At 45.2% G+C, this 19,174-nt stretch overlaps 1 protein-coding gene across 1 annotated transcript in view; it reads left to right on the plus strand.

The window, feature by feature from the left end:
• The window catches only part of LOC143282637 (uncharacterized), a 196,627-nt gene that overhangs the window by 159,371 nt on the left and 18,082 nt on the right, over positions 1-19,174 (plus strand). The window contains exons 37-41 of the mRNA XM_076588286.1: positions 1,262-1,352; positions 1,742-1,828; positions 5,000-5,185; positions 8,629-8,718; positions 13,708-13,867. Of these exons, the coding sequence (XP_076444401.1) occupies positions 1,262-1,352; positions 1,742-1,828; positions 5,000-5,185; positions 8,629-8,718; positions 13,708-13,867 (614 nt within the window). The remainder of the gene's footprint in view (positions 1-1,261; positions 1,353-1,741; positions 1,829-4,999; positions 5,186-8,628; positions 8,719-13,707; positions 13,868-19,174) is intronic.

The following is a 19,174-nucleotide window of genomic DNA, read 5'->3' on the forward strand; positions in this document are numbered from 1 at the left end:
ATGATTTGTGTTGTCTGTTTGTTGTTCTGTAGGTGCATGGACTATGGCTGTGTTGTTATGATTTGTGTTGTCTGTTTGTTGTTCTCTGTAGGTGCATGGACTATGGCTGTGTTGTTATGATTTGTGTTGTCTGTTTGTTGTTCTCTGTAGGTGCATGGACTGTGGCTGTGTTGTTATGATTTGTGTTGTCTGTTTGTTGTTCTCTGTAGGTGCATGGACTGTGGCTGTGTTGTTATGATTTGTGTTGTCTGTTGTTGTTCTCTGTAGGTGCATGGACTATGGCTGTGTTGTTATGATTTGTGTTGTCTGTGTGTTGTTCTCTGTAGGTGCATGGAGTGGTTGTGTTGTTATGATTTGTGTTGTCTGTTTGTTGTTGTTCTCTGTAGGTGCATGGACTGTGGCTGTGTTGTTATGATTTGTGTTGTCTGTGTGTTGTTCTCTGTAGGTGCATGGACTATGGCTGTGTTGTTATGATTTGTGTTGTCTGTGTGTTGTTGTTCTCTGTAGGTGCATGGACTATGGCTGTGTTGTTATGATTTGTGTTGTCTGTTTGTTGTTCTCTGTAGGTGCATGGACTATGGCTGTGTTGTTATGATTTGTGTTGTCTGTTTGTTGTTCTCTGTAGGTGCATGGAGTGGCTGTGTTGTTATGATTTGTGTTGTCTGTTTGTTGTTGTTCTCTGTAGGTGCATGGAGTGGCTGTGTTGTTATGATTTGTGTTGTCTGTTGTTCTCTGTAGGTGCATGGACTATGGCTGTGTTGTTAGGATTTGTGTTGTCTGTTTGTTGTTCTCTGTAGGTGCCTTGACTATGGCTGTGTTGTTATGATTTGTGTTGTCTGTTTGTTGTTCTCTGTAGGTGCATGGACTGTGGCTGTGTTGTTAGGATTTGTGTTGTCTGTTTGTTGTTCTCTGTAGGTGCATGGACTATGGCTGTGTTGTTATGATTTGTGTTGTCTGTTTGTTGTTGTTCTCTGTAGGTGCATGGACTATGGCTGTGTTGTTATGATTTGTGTTGTCTGTTTGTTGTTCTCTGTAGGTGCATGGACTGTGGCTGTGTTGTTAGGATTTGTGTTGTCTGTTGTTCTCTGTAGGTGCATGGAGTGGCTGTGTTGTTATGATTTGTGTTGTCTGTGTGTTGTTCTCTGTAGGTGCATGGACTATGGCTGTGTTGTTAGGATTTGTGTTGTCTGTTTGTTGTTCTCTGTAGGTGCATGGACTATGGCTGTGTTGTTATGTGTTGTCTGTTTGTTGTTCTCTGTAGGTGCATGGACTGTGGCGTACCATTCTGCCAGTCACACAGTGGATGCCCTCTCAGCAACCTGATCCCCAAGTGGAACGACCTGATCTTCAAGGTACATCCACACCACCACTGCCTTCACCTGTCTTCTTTCTTTGTCTGCACTGTATCGGCCTTTTTCCATAGGTTTTTTTCAAGTAATGCTGTTGCTCATTATTTTCAGCAAAGATGGTTATTTACTGATTGTTGTGCTAATCACACACACACAAAGACAGACATGCATGCATGCACACCACAACACATACATATACATTTACTCTCAGACTCGTGCACACCCACACACACACACACACACACACACACATATGCGTGCACACACACACACGCACGCACGCACACACCCACAGAGGCTGGATATGAGGGTAAATGTGTGATCCAGAGATGTGTAACTCTGTGTGTGTGTGTGTGTGTGTGTTGTGTGTGTGTGTGTGTTTGTGTGTCCAGAACAAGTGGCGGGAGGCCTTGGACAACCTTCACCAGACCAACAATTTCCCGGAGTTCACTGGACGTGTCTGTCCTGCTCCCTGTGAGGTGAGATACTTTCACTACGTCTTCTTTGTCCATGGGCTGCAACTCCCACCTTCACCCATACCTCCTCCTCCTTCCTCCTCCTCCTCCTCCTCCTCCTCTCAGTGAGGAAAGAGGTGGCAGAATGGTCAAGATGCTCAGGTGCCAATAGAGAGAGTCCGTGAGGGTGTGGGTTCCAGTCCCACTCTTGCCCTTTCTCAGGTGTGACTGGAACATCCAGCTGGGCGGCTGGTCATTACAGGGTGATGATAAACCAAGCTACAGCGTGCAGCACGCACTCAGCACACTGAAAAAGAACCCATGGCAACAAGAGTGTTTTTTCTCTGGCAGTATGTTAAAAAAACAAAAATTCCAATTGAATAAGTACACAAATATATACACATGCACTCCAGGCCTGACTCAGGGCGTTGGGTTATGTTGGTGGACAGGCATCTGCCCAGCAGATATGGTGTAGCATATATGGAATTGTCCAAACACAGTGACGCCTCCTTGAGAAACTAAAACAGAAACTTGTGTGTTTGTGGGCTGCAACTCCCAGAAGAAGTGTTGAGCAGATTCCTCCAAGGTGTGTGGGATGTAAGTCAAAGCCTGGGTCTCTGCAAAGGATTTACCAGCTTACGAGTGTACTTTGCCACACATGACTGTTTTCACTCTGCCATAGGCATCCACGCTTTGTTTTCAGGGGTGTGCATGATGAGTGTATGTCTTGGTTTCCATGAACTGTTGAATTGTGACATTGATTACAGGATCAGTTATGCACACACTGAATCATGTGCATGTTTATACACATGAGTGTATTGATTACAGGATCAGTTATACACACACTGAATCATGTGCATGTTTATACACATGAGTGTATTGGTTACAGGATTACAGGATCAGTTATGCACATACTGAATCATGTGCATGTTTATACACATGAGTGTATTGATTACAGGATCAGTTATACACACACTGAATCATGTGCATGTTTATACACATGAGTGTATTGATTACAGGATCAGTTATGCACACACTGAATCATATGCATGTTTATACACATGAGTGTATTGATTACAGGATTACAGGATCAGTTATGCACATACTGAATCATGTGCATGTTTATACAGAGTGTATTGATTACAGGATCAGTTATGCACACACTGAATCATGTGCATGTTTATACAGAGTGTATTGATTACAGGATCAGTTATGCACACACTGAATCATGTGCATGTTTATACAGAGTGTATTGATTACAGGATCAGTTATGCACACACTGAATCATGTGCATGTTTATACACATGAGTGTATTGGTTACAGGATTACAGGATCAGTTATGCACAACCTGAATCATGTGCATGTTTATACAGAGTGTATTGATTACAGGATCAGTTATGCACACACTGAATCATGTGCATGTTTATACACATGAGTGTATTGATTACAGGATCAGTTATGCACACACTGAATCATGTGCATGTTTATACAGAGTGTATTGATTACAGGATCAGTTATGCACACACTGAATCATGTGTATGTTTATACACATGAGTGTATTGATTACAGGATTACAGGATCAGTTATGCACACACTGAATCATGTGCATGTTTATACAGAGTGTATTGATTACAGGATCAGTTATGCACACACTGAATCATGTGCATGTTTATACACATGAGTGTATTGATTACAGGATCAGTTATGCACACACTGAATCATGTGCATGTTTATACAGAGTGTATTGATTACAGGATCAGTTATGCACACACTGAATCATGTGTATGTTTATACACATGAGTGTATTGATTACAGGATCAGTTATGCACACACTGAATCATGTGCATGTTTATACAGAGTGTATTGATTACAGGATCAGTTATGCACACACTGAATCATGTGCATGTTTATACACATGAGTGTATTGATTACAGGATCAGTTATGCACACACTGAATCATGTGCATGTTTATACACATGAGTGTATTGATTACAGGATCAGTTATGCACACACTGAATCATGTGCATGTTTATACACATGAAGTGGGCTCAGGCCCTAGCCGGTAGGTCTGCAGTCTGTTGACCTGGGAGAGGGGGGAAATCTCCAGCTGTAACCTACCAGGTGCTGTGATTGGAACTCAGGACCCTCAGATTGAAAGTCTCTTCATCTTGCATTGATAGTGAAGATTTCAGTGACTGAAGAAAGCATTTTCATTAACTGTGTGCAGTTTTTTCCCTTGATTTTCGATCACCGGTGATCGATGGAGAATTTTCGGAAATTATCATACATAAAAACACCTTTTCGTTAATAGAAGCATTCGTTCACTAAAATAAACCTAAACAGACTCATTCATCATGAAAAAAAAGTATTATCTTTAAAAAAATATTGTCCTGAATCTACGTGAAAGGAGAAGTTCACCACATGCTTTCGCTTCCGACGCCATCTTGAATTTTGACATTTGACCCAGCAAGTGCTCGCCAGTTTTTCCTGCAATATGACTTCCAACAACTGTTTCTCAGAAAACCAAGCCTTCGACAGCTCCGATGAAAACACCTAGGAGCTAGGAGCTGCCTGGCAGATACGGTGTAGCATATATGGATTTGTCTGAAACACAGTGACACCTTGAAGAGAAACTGACAGTGAGTAAAACAGCGGACTGTCTGTGTTACAGTGAGTAAAACAGCGGACTGTCTGTGTGACAGTGAGTAAAACAGCGGACTGTCTGTGTGACAGTGAGTAAAACAGCGGACTGTCTGTGTGACAGTGAGTAAAACAGCGGACTCTCTGTGTGACAGTGAGTAAAACAGTGGACTGTCTGTGTTACAGTGAGTAAAACAGTGGACTGTCTGTGTGACAGTGAGTAAAACAGTGGACTGTCTGTGTTACAGTGAGTAAAACAGTGGACTGTCTGTGTTACAGTGAGTAAAACAGCGGACTGTCTGTGTGACAGTGAGTACAACAGCAGACTGTCTGTGTGACAGTGAGTAAAACAGCGGACTGTCTGTGTGACAGTGAGTAAAACAGCGGACTGTCTGTGTTACAGTGAGTAAAACAGCGGACTGTCTGTGTGACAGTAAAACAGCGGACTCTCTGTGTGACAGTGAGTAAAACAGCGGACTGTCTGTGTGACAGTGAGTAAAACAGCGGACTGTCTGTGTGACAGTGAGTAAAACAGCGGACTCTCTGTTGGAACAGGGGGCCTGTGTGCTGGGCATCAACGCCCCGGCAGTGACCATCAAGAACATCGAGAACTCCATCATCGACTACGGCTTCAAGCAGGGCTGGGTTCAACCCAAGCCCCCGTCCATCCGCACGGGGAAGAAGGTGGCCGTGGTGGGCAGTGGCCCCGCAGGGCTGGCTGCTGCCGCCCAGCTCAACAAGGTGCAGTGGCGGGGAGTTTGTTACAACAATAATGACAACAAGTTTATATTTATTTAGCTAGTGCCTGATCAAATAATTTTTGTTCGTATGATAGTTGTGACTAAGACCTACAGTGTCAGGGAAGTTTGTTACAATAATGTTAAGTCTGTTTTTATATTGCGCCAGATCAAATAATTTTTGCTCCATATGATAGTTGTGACTAAGACCATCAGAACAGCAACAGGGGGCAACTGCTGTTCCAACTATCTGGGCTAGAATTATAGTCAAGAGTGTCTTGCCTTTGTTACTTCCCCACTCTCTCAGCCAAGAGGGTTTTAGGACAGTCAGTGTTGGGATGGTTCCCAAATGGTCAACTAGCCCCCCAAGGCTGCAGCTCTAAAAGCCAGTGCAGTGTTGCCTTCTAGTTTGAGAGCAGTGGTCCTTCACAAAAGACTAAGCTGTAAATGAATTCCTTTTGCAGTGGAGAAACCATTGATGAGACAGTTGCTCAGAAAGTGCTTGAGGGCAATGAGGCCATCCTTGTGGGGAATGTTGGTGGAGAGTGAGGTGATGTCCATGGTGAAGATCAGAGGAGGTTCCAGTTGGTTGGGGAAACGGAACTTGTGAAAGAGCTCAAGGGTGTCACTCGTGTCTTTGATGTATGTAGGGAGTTTTTCCACGAGTGGCTGGAAAAGCCTGTCCAGAAACGCGGAGAGCTGAACAGTGGGGCAAGCACACGCAGACACTATAGGTCTCCCAGGATTGTCTGGCTTGTGGATCTTTGGGGACATGTAGAACCTCGATTCTTGGGGTTCCTTGGTGATGGCTCTTGTTGCCTCTGGGGGAAGGTGACCCTTGGAGATTGCTTCCTTCACTGTTCGGCGTACAAGGGCATTGTCACTCTTGGTGGAGGATCTGCTCATGGGGGTGTAGTGGGCTGTGTTGGACAGCTGTTTCAGGGCTTCCTCTTCATAGAGGTCCCTGCACCAAACCACCAAAGTACCACTGACCTTTGTCTGCTTGTTTGATGACAGTCTTTCCGCTGTTTCAGTTCTTTGAAGGCTTGCGGCTCTGAGTGGCTGATGTTGGATCTCCTCACTGGTTGGGGATTTTACAATACAATGGCTCCAGTAAGAGTGCAGTACAATCATGTGTTCATTTATTTAGCAACTCACTTTAGATGATAAGTTTATTTATATAAGGGAAAAGCAAATAAATCTGCTGTAAGCACTTTACAACACAAATGTTGCAATCAGAATACAGTACAATAAAGTTCTGTATGTAGAGCTTGATGAAATGATTCTGCTCAGAGTGCTTTATGATGCAATGGTCCAGTTGCATTGCATTACAGTTATTGGTTTAAGAATACAATACAATAAGTTTCTGTATGTAGAACTTGATGAAATGATTGTGCTCAGAGTGCTTTATGATACAATGGTCCAGTTGCATTGCATTACAGTTATTGGTTTGATTATGTTGTGGCTGATCAGACAACATCAGATTTTCCAAATTCCCTTTTGTTTTTTAAACATGTGTTGCAGCATTTATGAATCCATCTTTGATGCCTCATTGAAACTGAAACTATTAAGCTAAAAAAAAAACAACCAACTGAAGTTGTTGATGATGCTGTGTGACTGGCAGGCAGGGCACAGTGTGACAGTGTATGAAAGTTGTTGTTGATGCTGTGTGACTGGCAGGCAGGGCACAGTGTGACAGTGTATGAAAGTTGTTGTTGATGCTGTGTGACTGGCAGGGGGGGCACAGTGTGACAGTGTATGAAAGTTGTTGATGCTGTGTGACTGGCAGGCAGGGCACAGTGTGACAGTGTATGAAAGTTGTTGTTGATGCTGTGTGACTGGCAGGCAGGGCACAGTGTGACAGTGTATGAAAGTTGTTGATGCTGTGTGACTGGCAGGCGGGGCACAGTGTGACAGTGTATGAAAGTTGTTGTTGATGCTGTGTGACTGGCAGGCGGGGCACAGTGTGACAGTGTATGAAAGTTGTTGTTGATGCTGTGTGACTGGCAGGCAGGGCACAGTGTGACAGTGTATGAAAGTTGTTGTTGTTGATGCTGTGTGACTGGCAGGCAGGGCACAGTGTGACAGTGTATGAAAGTTGTTGTTGATGCTGTGTGACTGGCAGGCAGGGCACAGTGTGACAGTGTATGAAAGTTGTTGTTGATGCTGTGTGACTGGCAGGCAGGGCACAGTGTGACAGTGTATGAAAGTTGTTGTTGATGCTGTGTGACTGGCAGGCGGGGCACAGTGTGACAGTGTATGAAAGTTGTTGATGATGCTGTGTGACTGGCAGGCAGGGCACAGTGTGACAGCGTATGAAAGTTGTTGATGCTGTGTGACTGGCAGGCAGGGCACAGTGTGACAGTGTATGAAAGTTGTTGCTGTGTGACTGGCAGGCAGGGCACAGTGTGACAGTGTATGAAAGTTGATGCTGTGTGACTGGCAGGCAGGGCACAGTGTGACAGTGTATGAAAGTTGTTGTTGATGCTGTGTGACTGGCAGGCAGGGCACAGTGTGACAGTGTATGAAAGTTGTTGATGATGCTGTGTGACTGGCAGGCAGGGCACAGTCTGACAGTGTATGAAAGTTGTTGATGCTGTGTGACTGGCAGGCAGGGCACAGTGTGACAGTGTATGAAAGTTGTTGATGATGCTGTGTGACTGGCAGGCGGAGCACAGTCTGACAGTGTATGAAAGTTGTTGATGATGCTGTGTGACTGGCAGGCAGGGCACAGTGTGACAGTGTATGAAAGTTGTTGTTGATATTCTGTGTGACTGGCAGGCGGGGCACAGTGTGACAGTGTATGAAAGTTGTTGTTGATGCTGTGTGACTGGCAGGCAGGGCACAGTGTGACAGTGTATGAAAGTTGTTGTTGATGCTGTGTGACTGGCAGGCAGGGCACAGTGTGACAGTGTATGAAAGTTGTTGTTGATGCTGTGTGACTGGCAGGCAGGGCACAGTGTGACAGTGTATGAAAGTTGTTGTTGATGCTGTGTGACTGGCAGGCAGGGCACAGTGTGACAGTGTATGAAAGTTGTTGATGATGCTGTGTGACTGGCAGGGGGGGCACAGTGTGACAGTGTATGAAAGTTGTTGTTGTTGATGCTGTGTGACTGGCAGGCGGGGCACAGTGTGACAGTGTATGAAAGTTGTTGATGCTGTGTGACTGGCAGGCGGGGCACAGTCTGACAGTGTATGAAAGTTGTTGTTGATGCTGTGTGACTGGCAGGCAGGGCACAGTGTGACAGTGTATGAAAGTTGTTGATGCTGTGTGACTGGCAGGCAGGGCACAGTGTGACAGTGTATGAAAGTTGTTGATGCTGTGTGACTGGCAGGCGGGGCACAGTGTGACAGTGTATGAAAGTTGTTGTTGATGCTGTGTGACTGGCAGGCAGGGCACAGTGTGACAGTGTATGAAAGTTGTTGTTGATGCTGTGTGACTGGCAGGCAGGGCACAGTGTGACAGTGTATGAAAGGAACGACAAGGTCGGGGGACTGCTGCGCTATGGGATACCCACCATGAAACTGAGCAAGGAGGTGAGACACATGTGTGTGAGTGTGTGAATGTTTGTGTGAGTGTGTGAATGTTTGTGTGAGTGTGTGAATGTTTGTGTGAATGTGTGTGTGTGTGTGTGAATGTTTGTGTGAGTGTGTGACTGTTTGTGTGTGTGTGTGAATGTTTGTGTGAGTGTGTGAATGTTTGTGTGAGTGTGTGGATGTGTGTGTGTGTGTGGATGTTTGTGTGAATGTGTGTGTGTGTGAATGTGTGAGTGTGTGAATGTTTGTGTGTAGTGTGTGTGTGTGTGAATGTTTGTGTGAATGTGTGTGTGTGTGTGAATGTTTGTGTGAGTGTGTGACTGTTTGTGTGTGTGTGTGAATGTTTGTGTGAGTGTGTGAATGTTTGTGTGAGTGTGTGACTGTGTGTGTGTGTGAATGTTTGTGTGAGTGTGTGAATGTTTGTGTGAGTGTGTGGATGTTTGTGTGAGTGTGTGTGTGTGTGAATGTTTGTGTGAGTGTGTGAATGTTTGTGTGTGTGTGTGAATGTTTGTGTGAGTGTGTGAATGTTTGTGTGTGTGTGTCAATGTTTGTGTGTGTGTGTCAATGTTTGTGTCTGTGTGTGAATTTATGGAGGTGTGATTGTGTGGAAGTGTGGGTGTGTTTGGAAGTGTGAGTGCGTGGATGATTTGATTTTTGTTGTTTGTTTTGTTTCTGCGTTTTCTGGGAGGGAGGGGTGTTGTTTGCTTTTATGTTTGTTTTGTTGGTGGTGGTGTATTGGAATTAAGGAAGGCTGTTTCTTTTTCTTTTTTTCGTTTTTCTTATTTCCAGCATTTTATTTGGTTTGATATGCAAGTTGTTTTGGGATGATAATCTATACTTTGAAATAGTGTTTGAAGAAGAATGTTTTAAGATTAGACTAAACTCACTCCGGACAACGGAATGCTATAGCATTCCTGATGTAAGGTAACGTTCAGGATGACTGAATACTATAGCGTTCCTGACGTAAGGTAGCGTTCAGGATGACTGAACACTATAGTGTTCCTGATGTAAGGTAGCGTTCAGGATGATTGAATACTATAGTGTTCCTGACGTAAGGTAGCGTTCAGGATGACTGAACACTGTAGTGTTCCTGACGTAAGGTAGCGTTCAGGATGACTGAACACTATAGTGTTCCTGACGTAAGGTAGCGTTCAGGATGACTGAATACTATAGTGTTCCTGACGTAAGGTAGCGTTCCTGGCGTAAGGTAGCGTTCCTGGCGTAAGGTAGCGTTCAGGATGACTGAACACTATAGTGTTCCTGACGTAAGGTAGCGTTCAGGATGACTGAACACTATAGTGTTCCTGACGTAAGGTAGCCTTCAGGATGACTGAATACTATAGCGTTCCTGACGTAAGGTAGCGTTCAGGATGACTGAACACTATAGCGTTCCTGACGTAAGGTAGCGTTCAGGATGACTGAACACTATAGCGTTCCTGACGTAAGGTAGCGTTCAGGATGACTGAATACTATAGCGTTCCTGACGTAAGGTAGCGTTCAGGATGACTGAATACTATAGCGTTCCTGACGTAAGGTAACGTTCAGGATGACTGAACACTATAGCGTTCCTGACGTAAGGTAGCGTTCAGGATGACTGAATACTATAGCGTTCCTGACGTAAGGTAACGTTCAGGATGACTGAACACTATAGCGTTCCTGATGTAAGGTAACGTTCAGGATGACTGAATACTATAGCGTTCCTGACGTAAGGTAGCGTTCAGGATGACTGAACACTATAGTGTTCCTGATGTAAGGTAGCGTTCAGGATGATTGAATACTATAGCGTTCCTGACGTAAGGTAGCGTTCAGGATGACTGAACACTGTAGTGTTCCTGACGTAAGGTAGCGTTCAGGATGACTGAACACTATAGTGTTCCTGACATAAGGTAGCATTCAGGATGACTGAATACTATAGTGTTCCTGACGTAAGGTAGCGTTCCTGGCGTAAGGTAGCGTTCAGGATGACTGAACACTATAGTTTTCCTGACGTAAGGTAGCGTTCAGGATGACTGAACACTATAGCGTTCCTGACGTAAGGTAGCCTTCAGGATGACTGAACACTATAGTGTTCCTGACGTAAGGTAGCGTTCAGGATGACTGAACACTATAGCGTTCCTGACGTAAGGTAGCGTTCAGGATGACTGAACACTATAGCGTTCCTGACGTAAGGTAGCGTTCAGGATGACTGAATACTATAGCGTTCCTGACGTAAGGTAACGTTCAGGATGACTGAACACTATAGCGTTCCTGACGTAAGGTAACGTTCAGGATGACTGAATACTATAGCGTTCCTGACGTAAGGTAACGTTCAGGATGACTGAACACTATAGCGTTCCTGATGTAAGGTAACGTTCAGGATGACTGAACACTATAGTGTTCCTGATGTAAGGTAGCGTTCAGGATGATTGAATACTATAGCGTTCCTGACGTAAGGTAGCGTTCAGGATGACTGAACACTGTAGTGTTCCTGACGTAAGGTAGCGTTCAGGATGACTGAACACTATAGTGTTCCTGACATAAGGTAGCATTCAGGATGACTGAATACTATAGTGTTCCTGACGTAAGGTAGCGTTCCTGGCGTAAGGTAGCGTTCAGGATGACTGAACACTATAGTGTTCCTGACGTAAGGTAGCGTTCAGGATGACTGAACACTATAGCGTTCCTGACGTAAGGTAGCCTTCAGGATGACTGAACACTATAGCGTTCCTGACGTAAGGTAGCGTTCAGGATGACTGAACACTATAGCGTTCCTGACGTAAGGTAGCGTTCAGGATGACTGAACACTATAGCGTTCCTGACGTAAGGTAGCGTTCAGGATGACTGAATACTATAGCGTTCCTGACGTAAGGTAGCGTTCAGGATGATTGAATACTATAGCGTTCCTGACGTAAGGTAGCGTTCAGGATGACTGAACACTATAGCGTTCCTGACGTAAGGTAGCGTTCCTGACGTAAGGTAGCGTTCAGGATGACTGAACGCTATAGCGTTCCTGGCGTAAGGTAGCGTTCAGGATGACTGAATACTATAGCGTTCCTGACGTAAGGTAGCGTTCAGGATGACTGAATGCTATAGCGGTTTCAACAATTAAGAATTTGTCCACATTTTCCTCATGGGGTAGCATAACAATCGCAGTTACACCAGGCATTGCAAACATGTCAAGGGTCAAATGGAAAGTTTCATCGTGAGATTCCATAACTATACACTTGCTGGCCAGCCGTTGTCCTTGGTATCGCACATGACAAGCTAATCTGCATAAGTATTGAAAATGGTGTCGCAGCAATACAATTGAAAATTTTTGGAGCAAACTAGATCACGACAGCAGCTTTTTACTGCTGCTGAAGTGATTGAAATGCTTCAAACTGAAGGTTTCAACATCGATGAAGACGTTGAATAAAGTATCTGCAGTGAAGAAAGCTACCAGCAAGAAGGTACTGACAGTGACTCAGCTTCTGAGGGCTGTGAAGAGAGGGAGGGGGGTGGGCATACACACGACATGAGGAGAGGGGTCAGTGGGTCAAGTACAGGGAGTTTCATTTAGTTACTTTGTGTTTTGTATTTTTTGTGATTTTTTTCCTAACCCTAACAAATGGGTTGCCTGCAGGGGAAAGCAAGGGAGAAAACTATTGGTCCGGATTGAGTTAAAAGAACTGATAGTGGAGCAGTGTCTGATATCAAGGGAGAAGACTATTGGTCCGGAGTGAGTTAAAAGAACTGATAGTGGAGTAGTGTCTGATATCAAGGGAGAAAACTATTGGTCCGGAGTGAGTTAAAAGAACTGATAGTGGAGCAGTGTCTGATATCAAGGGAGAAGACTATTGGTCCGGAGTGAGTTAAAAGAATTGATAGTGGAGCAGTGTCTGATATCAAGGGAGAAGACTATTGGTCCGGAGTGAGTTAAAAGAACTGATAGTGGAGCAGTGTCTGATATCAAGGGAGAAGACTATTGGTCCGGAGTGAGTTAAAAGAATTGATAGTGGAGCAGTGTCTGTTATCAAGGGAGAAGACTATTGGTCCGGAGTGAGTTAAAAGAATTGATAGTGGAGCAGTGTCTGTTATCAAGGGAGAAGACTGTTGGTCCGGAGTGAGTTAAAAGAATTGATAGTGGAGCAGTGTCTGATGTCTAATGCAGTTTTATCATTTGATGTGATCTCTTGATTATTTAAACACATACATGTCTTTTAAATGCATGTTTATATTTGTATTGTATGAAAGTATGACAGTCAGTCGTGTCCCACTATGACCATCAGAACAGCAGAGGAGGCAACTGTTGTCCCGACTATCTGGGCTGGAATTTGATTATAGTGCAGAGTGTCTTGCCCAAGTACATCCCCACTCTCTTGGCCAAGAGGGTTTCAGGACAGTCGGCATTGGGATGGTTCCCAAAGGCCAACTAGCTTAAAATGATTTCCCATTGCGATGGAGAAACCGTTGATGATAACAGCTTTTTTGCATTGTAAGGGCAAAGTCACTGCATGTGGAATTCTCTTTGGACATAGTAAACTTGACTTGACCTGACCTGATCTACCTGACCTGACTACCCGACCTGACTGACCTGGCCTGATTGACCTGACCTGATCTACCTGATTGATCCGACCTGATCGACCTGACCTGACTGATCTGACTTGACCTGACCTGGTCGACCTGACTGATCTGACCTGACCTGATTGATCTGACCTGATCTACCTGACTGACCTGACCTGATCTACCTGACCTGATTGACCTGACCTGATCGACCTGACCTGACTGATCTGACTTGACCTGACCTGGTCGACCTGACCTGACCTGATTGACCTGACCTGATTGATCTGACCTGACCTGATCTACCTGACCTGATCTACCCGACCTGACTGACCTGATCTACCTGACCTGACCTGATTGATCCGACCTGATCGACCTGACCTGACTGATCTGACCTACCTGACTGATCTGACCTGATCTACCTGACTGATTTGACCTGACCTGACCTTGACCTGCTCCCTGTGGTGACAGGTGGTCCAGCGGCGTGTGGAGCTGCTGAAGGTGGAGGGGGTGGAGTTCCAGGTGGGGGTGGAGGTGGGGAAAGACCTGGCGGCCAAGGACCTGCTGAAGGACAACGACGCTGTGCTGCTGGCCCTGGGCGCCACCTGGCCCCGCGACCTCACCATCCCTGGTCAGCCCCACCCCGGTTTTCACTCTGCAACTCACTGCAATTCATTCTACAACTCACTACAATTCATTCTACAACTCACTACAACTCACTCTACAACTCGCTACAACTCACTCTGCAGCTCACTACAACTCACTACAGTTCATTCTACAACTCACTACAACTCACTCTGCAGCTCACTACAACTCACTCTACAACTCACTCTGCAACTCACTACAATTCATTCTACAACTCACTACAATTCACTCTGCAGCTCACTACAACTCACTCTGCAACTCACTACAATTCACTCTACAACTCACTACAATTCACTCTGCAGCTCACTACAACTCACTTTACAACTCACTTAACAACTCACTACAATTCATTCTACAGCTCACTCTACAACTCACTACAATTCACTCTACAACTCACTCTGCAGCTCACTACAACTCACTTAACAACTCACTACAATTCAATCTACAACTCACTACAACTCACTCTGCAGCTCACTACAACTCACTTAACAACTCACTACAATTCACTCTACAGCTCACTCTACAACTCACTACAACTCACTCTACAACTCGCTACAACTCACTCTGCAACTCACTACCACTCACTCTACAACTCACTCTACAACTCACTACAACTCACTTAACAACTCACTCTACAATTCACTACACAACTCACTCTACAATTCACTCTACAACCCTCTACAACTCACTCTACAACTCGCTACAACTCACTCTGCAACTCACTACAACTCACTCTACAACTCACTCTACAACTCGCTACAACTCACTCTGCAACTCACTACAACTCAATCTACAACTCGCTACAACTCACTCTACAACTCAGTACAACTCGCTTAACAACTCACTCTACAATTCACTCTACAACTCACTCTACAACTCACTACACAACTCACTCTACAATTCACTCTACAACCCTCTACAACTCACTCTACAACTCGCTACAACTCACTCTGCAACTCACTACAACTCAATCTACAACTCGCTACAACTCACTCTACAACTCAGTACAACTCACTTAACAACTCACTCTACAATTCACTCTACAACTCACTCTACAACTCACTACAACTCACTTAACAACTCACTCTACAATTCACTCTACAACTCACTCACTACAACTCACACTATATTTCACCATACAACTCACACACTACAACTCACACACTGTACAACACACACTACAACTCACTCACTACAACTCACATCACAACTCGCACTACAACTCACACCACAATCCACACTACAACTCACACACTACTACTCACGCTACAGCTCACACTACAACTCACACCACAATTCACACCACAACTCACACTACAACTCACACCACAATTCACACAACTCACACTACAACTCACACCACAATTCACACCACAACTCACACTACAACTCACACCACAATTCACACAACTCACACTAGAATTCACACACTACTACTCTACAACTCACAGCACAAGTCACACTCCTCTCCCACCACATTCCCACACCACACACACCACATTCCCACACCACACACACCACCCACATGTTGATGCCAGTTTATTGATGCTTTTCCATGTCCAGCCGACCACACTGGGCCATGTTACAAAAAAATCGTAAAAAAGGAAAAAACGATAATTCAAACAAAAATACATTAAAAAAGCCCATGTAGGTAAATTCCATTGCAGAATGGACAGCTAGTGCCCATCCCAGTGTTTACATCTCACTACCTAGTCAGGACAGCTAGTGCCCATCCCAGTGTTTACATCTCACTACTTAATCACTAGAGCAAAACAGCACAGATAGTACATCACAGACTGCGGAAAAGAGAAAAGTGTCAAGGCTTGCTGGAGAATAGAAAGGGGAATGGACTGGGAAGGCTGAAAAAGGAGACAACAGTGAAGGAAGAAAAAAGGCAGAAACAAAGAGAGTGATAGAAAAGAGGAAATTTCTAGCACAGAATTTCCAGAAGGTGGGGGGGAGCTATTTATACTGAAGAAACCCCAGTATCCCCACGATGCACACACATGGACAAGGACCCCACACGTGTTCAGCGCTTGACGTTTAGTTCATCTGAGGAGCGAACTTGACCCTGCATTCAACTCAGGAGGGAAAAGCGCCGCCTAAAAATAACACGCTACCGCCGGAAGGGTTGGAGCTTTAACTTGGAAGAACTGAGAGCACAAAACGCTACGACTTCTCTTTCACGTTGCGCCTCCAGCCGTTATCAGCTGTTGGGAGGGAGAAAGACCAGTGTGCTGTTCCGTGCGATGGCAGCGGCCACAGGGAGAAAACAACACCTCTTCGTTAACTTTTGATAACACACTGCTTGTCAACGCAATCGCTTAATAAATAATATGGTTTGAAAGAGCACAGTCTTAGCTTTAAAACGATAGGAAACTCAAATGTGAACATCCGATTATTTTTCTCAGGATAACTGTTTGAAAAAAGCAGGTATGCTTACCACCAGTTTGGTAACATGCATTTTGACACATTTTTAACACACTGAATCTAATCTCACATATTTCGCTCAACACAGACAATACATTCCATGCACAGCATTACACATCAGCATGCCTCTCACTAACCTGTGTTGATGGCTGGAAATTCTGAAGGAAGCTGTGGCGTGTTAAAGATCACAACTGTTTTGCAGCTTGTACAAGTACTCCACAGGCACACTGATTCAGTCATTCACGCACATTGAAGAAAACCACAGCCACGTGTATGGGGTGTGGATGGCAGTTTGTTCTGGCGGTTTTAAGAAAAATTTCTGCTGGTTTGTGTGTGTGTGTGTGTGTGTGTGTTAAATCTAGAACTGTTAAAATGGTAGTCTTCATCACACAGTCATTGGCAGAGAATATGTGTGCAAGACAGACAGAGGAATAAGAGGAAAGAAACAAAGAAGTGCAAAAAGAAAGAAAATGTCAGAGAGGGGGGCGAGCAGAGAGATGAAAGAAAAAAAGAGTGAGAAAGAGAAAGAAGAAAACATAAATAAGAGATGAAACAGGAAGAATGGGTGATGAGAGAGATTAATGAAAGTAAGAAGGGCGTGGGAAGAGAAAGGGGTGGGGGTGAAGGGGTGAGAGAAACAGGAAGAACAAATGAAAGAAATAGGAAAGATAAACAGAAAGGATGACAGAGAGAGAGAGAGAGAGAGAGAATAAACAGAAACAAAGAACAACAGGAGATGGGAGGTGAAAAAGAAACAGTGAAATAAAATAAAAATAAAAAAAAAGAAGAAAGAACGAGAGAATGAGATGGAAGAAAACAGGATGAAAGAAAGAAAGAAAGGGATGAAGGAGAGAAAGAGAAGGAAGGAAACAGCATGAAAGAAAGAGAGGGAAGAAAACAGAAAGAAAGAGAGGGGAGAAAGCAGCACTGACGAAAGAAAGAGAGAGAAGGAAACAGAACGAAAGAAAGGAAGGGATGAAGGAGAAGGAGAGAAAGAGAGGGAAGGAAACAGCGCGAAAGAAAGGAAGGGATGAAGGAGAGAAAGAGAGGGAAGGAAACAGCACGAAAGAAAGACAGGGAAGAAAACAGAATGAAAGAAAGGAATGGAAGAAAGAAATGTGAGAGAACAGAATGTGAAGGAAAACCAAACTCACGGTACTTCTGCTATGAAAAAAACCACACCACCGCCAGTCACAATTGTCACCACAGTTCTCTCAAGTAAATGCTGCTATCTTAAAAAATATTTACCAGCCAAGGAAAGTACTACCACCATCAAAAAGATAAGTGTCCGCTCTTTCCAATGGTGCAAAACATTAATGCCGCAGAAATAGGAGTATGCTCACCAGCCCGCTCAAAAGAGGCGCGCAAATTGCCACGCTTTAATAGAAGACAAAGAAGGGTCAGTGACGGGTTAGCAGGCACAGCAGCTGGTACTTATCAGTGCAGTGTCTGGCACTATCAGGCCTGTTAGGGGGATCTCGCAGTCAGCTAAGTGTGTGGTTCTGCTTATAGCCTAGACAGCAGTGACCCCAGTATCCCCACAGTGCACACACATGGACAAGGACCCCAGTATCCCCATGATGCACACACATGGACAAGGACCCCAGTATCCCCACAGTGCACACACATGGACAAGGACCCCAGTATCCCCACAGTGCACACACATGGACAAGGACCCCAGTATCCCCACAGTGCACACACATGGACAAGGACCCCAGTATCCCCACAGTGCACACACATGGACAAGGACACCAGTATCCCCACAGTGCACACACATGGACAAGGACCCCAGTATCCCCATGATGCACACACATGGACAAGGACACCAGTATCCCCACAGTGCACACACATGGACAAGGACCCCAGTATCCCCACAATGCACACACATGGACAAGGACACCAGTATCCCCACAGTGCACACACATGGACAAGGACCCCAGTATCCCCATGATGCACACACATGGACAAGGACCCCAGTATCCCCATGATGCACACACATGGACAAGGACACCAGTATCCCCACAGTGCACACACATGGACGAGGACCCCAGTATCCCCACAGTGCACACACATGGACAAGGACCCCAGTATCCCCATGATGCACACACATGGACAAGGACCCCAGTATCCCCACAGTGCACACACATGGACGAGGACCCCAGTATCCCCACAGTGCACACACATGGACAAGGACCCCAGTATCCCCATGATGCACACACATGGACAAGGACCCCAGTATCCCCATGATGCACACACATGGACAAGGACCCCAGTATCCCCATGATGCACACACATGGACAAGGACCCCAGTATCCCCACAGTGCACACACATGGACAAGGACCCCAGTATCCCCATGATGCACACACATGGACAAGGACCCCAGTATCCCCATGATGCACACACATGGACAAGGACCCCAGTATCCCCATGATGCACACACATGGACAAGGACCCCAGTATCCCCACAGTGCACACACATGGACAAGGACCCCAGTATCCCCACAGTGCACACACATGGACAAGGACCCCAGTATCCCCACAGTGCACACACATGGACGACCCCAGTATCCCCACAGTGCACACACATGGACAAGGACCCCAGTATCCCCACAGTGCACACACATGGACAAGGACCCCAGTATCCCCACAGTGCACACACATGGACAAGGACCCCAGTATCCCCATGATGCACACACATGGACAAGGACCCCAGTATCCCCATGATGCACACACATGGACAAGGACCCCAGTATCCCCACAGTGCACACACATGGACAAGGACCCCAGTATCCCCATGATGCACACACATGGACAAGGACCCCAGTATCCCCATGATGCACACACATGGACAAGGACCCCAGT

Source organism: Babylonia areolata, chromosome 6, assembly GCF_041734735.1.
Source record: "Babylonia areolata isolate BAREFJ2019XMU chromosome 6, ASM4173473v1, whole genome shotgun sequence".
NCBI lineage: Eukaryota > Metazoa > Mollusca > Gastropoda > Neogastropoda > Buccinidae > Babylonia > Babylonia areolata.